Here is a 1,633-nt window from a genome sequence, read left to right on the forward strand (position 1 = left end):
TGTTCTAGTTATGTTCTAGTTCTGTTCTAGTTCTGTTCTAGTTTTGTTCTAGTTCTGTTCTAGTTCTGTTCTAGTTCTGTTCTAGTTCTGTTCTAGTTCTGTTCTAGTATTGTTCTAGTTCTGTTCTAGTTCGGTCCTGGTTCTGTTTTAGTTCTGTTCCAGTGTTGAAATATTTATTTAAGTTAATGTTCTGTTACACTTACCTATCCACAACCATTGCAGCGAATTTCCAATCGCTTATTAGCTCAGCCTCATCGTCTGCTTTACGCATGCGCGCCGTTATAAATTGCAATTCTTTAAGAATTAAGTGTAAATCTTTATGATTACAGCCTATGGCATTGTGATGTTCCTCAACCGTCGTCGGGCGACCAAAACTCCTGCATTAAAATAAGTTATAAAAAAAATATATTAAACATTTTGTACAAAATTTATAAATCTGATTCTGTCTTCGAATGAACATACGCTGATGAGCCAATGGCCGTTTGTGACCCCGATACTGTATGCCGGAAATCATCATCAATATCTAATACATTGGCTAATAGGGATTTGGAAGAACGTTCTTTTAATTCTAACTCTTTCATGCGATTCGTTAATAATATATGTTTTCTAGTGATTTTACGACCGGGACGACTCATTCGCAAAATCCATGGCAGCCATTGTAAAAAAACCGAACGTATCTGAGAAGTTCAATAATTTTTATATATTTTTGTTTTAACCATTATATTACACAAACTTACCCATGGCGGCATTTCATGTATATCCGCTGTACGATGATGATAATTTAATACCACCACCGTTAAGACCACCGATGATGCCACCATAAACATAATACAATTGAAATAGGTACCTAAAGTGGGTGTCGTTTTAAACGAGTTGAAGGATATTTTGTAAAAAAAAACAACAAAAACGGAAAAGGAAAAATGGAGGCTCATTAAAAACATTTGTCAATTTTTATTGTAATTAACACACAACAAATATACACACAGAACTTGTTTTTTGTTTTATTGTTTAAATAAAAAGTATTTCAATAATTATGTTTGATTTTTTAAAGTTTATTGAAATATGTTTTTTTAAATTGTAACTACAATAGCGTTTAAAATACTAATAGATTGAGAGTAATGGTGGTGTTTCATTGTTAGTGAATTTAAAAGTTGTTTTTTTTTAAATTGGGTTTAAAGTTTTTTGTAGTGGGTTTTTGGCAAACAATTAACAAGTGCTGTAATTACAAGTGTTTTGAGTGTTTTTGTAGGCATTTAAAAATCAAAATAATTTAAATAAAAATCATGCTCATGCTGGTTGGTGTCTCAACAGGCTAATGTTTAAACAAGAATTTCGTTTGTTTTTTTTAAGTAAAAAAAAAAATTTCATGCATAACTAATAAAAAAATAGTGTAAAACATAATATTTTTAAATATGCAATTTAAATCTAGAATATATAAAATTTTTGGGAACTTCTTTTAATTTTTTTTATTTATTATGACTTTATTAGAACTGAATAAGAACTGAACTAGAACTGAACTGGCACAGAACTAGAACTGAACTAGAACTGAACTAGAACTGAACTAGAACTGAACTAGAACTGAACTAGAACTGAACTAGAACTGAACTAGAACTGAACTAGAACTGAACTGAAC

General features: G+C 30.6%; 1 protein-coding gene across 1 annotated transcript; it reads right to left on the reverse strand.

Annotated features, from left to right (window-relative positions):
- Positions 1–203: 203 nt before the first annotated feature.
- Positions 204–981, reverse strand: LOC111687283 (acetylcholine receptor subunit alpha-type acr-16; the record flags this gene model as incomplete). Its single annotated transcript, XM_046955936.1, has 3 exons — positions 738–981; positions 463–677; positions 204–377 (listed from the first exon to the last, which is right to left on the reverse strand). Coding segments are annotated over exons 1-3 (593 nt in total), but the record flags the coding sequence as incomplete, so codon positions are not given.
- Positions 982–1,633: the final 652 nt, after the last annotated feature.

This window comes from Lucilia cuprina, unplaced genomic scaffold (genome assembly GCF_022045245.1).
Source record: "Lucilia cuprina isolate Lc7/37 unplaced genomic scaffold, ASM2204524v1 Scaffold_1984, whole genome shotgun sequence".
Classification (NCBI taxonomy): Eukaryota; Metazoa; Arthropoda; class Insecta; order Diptera; family Calliphoridae; genus Lucilia; species Lucilia cuprina.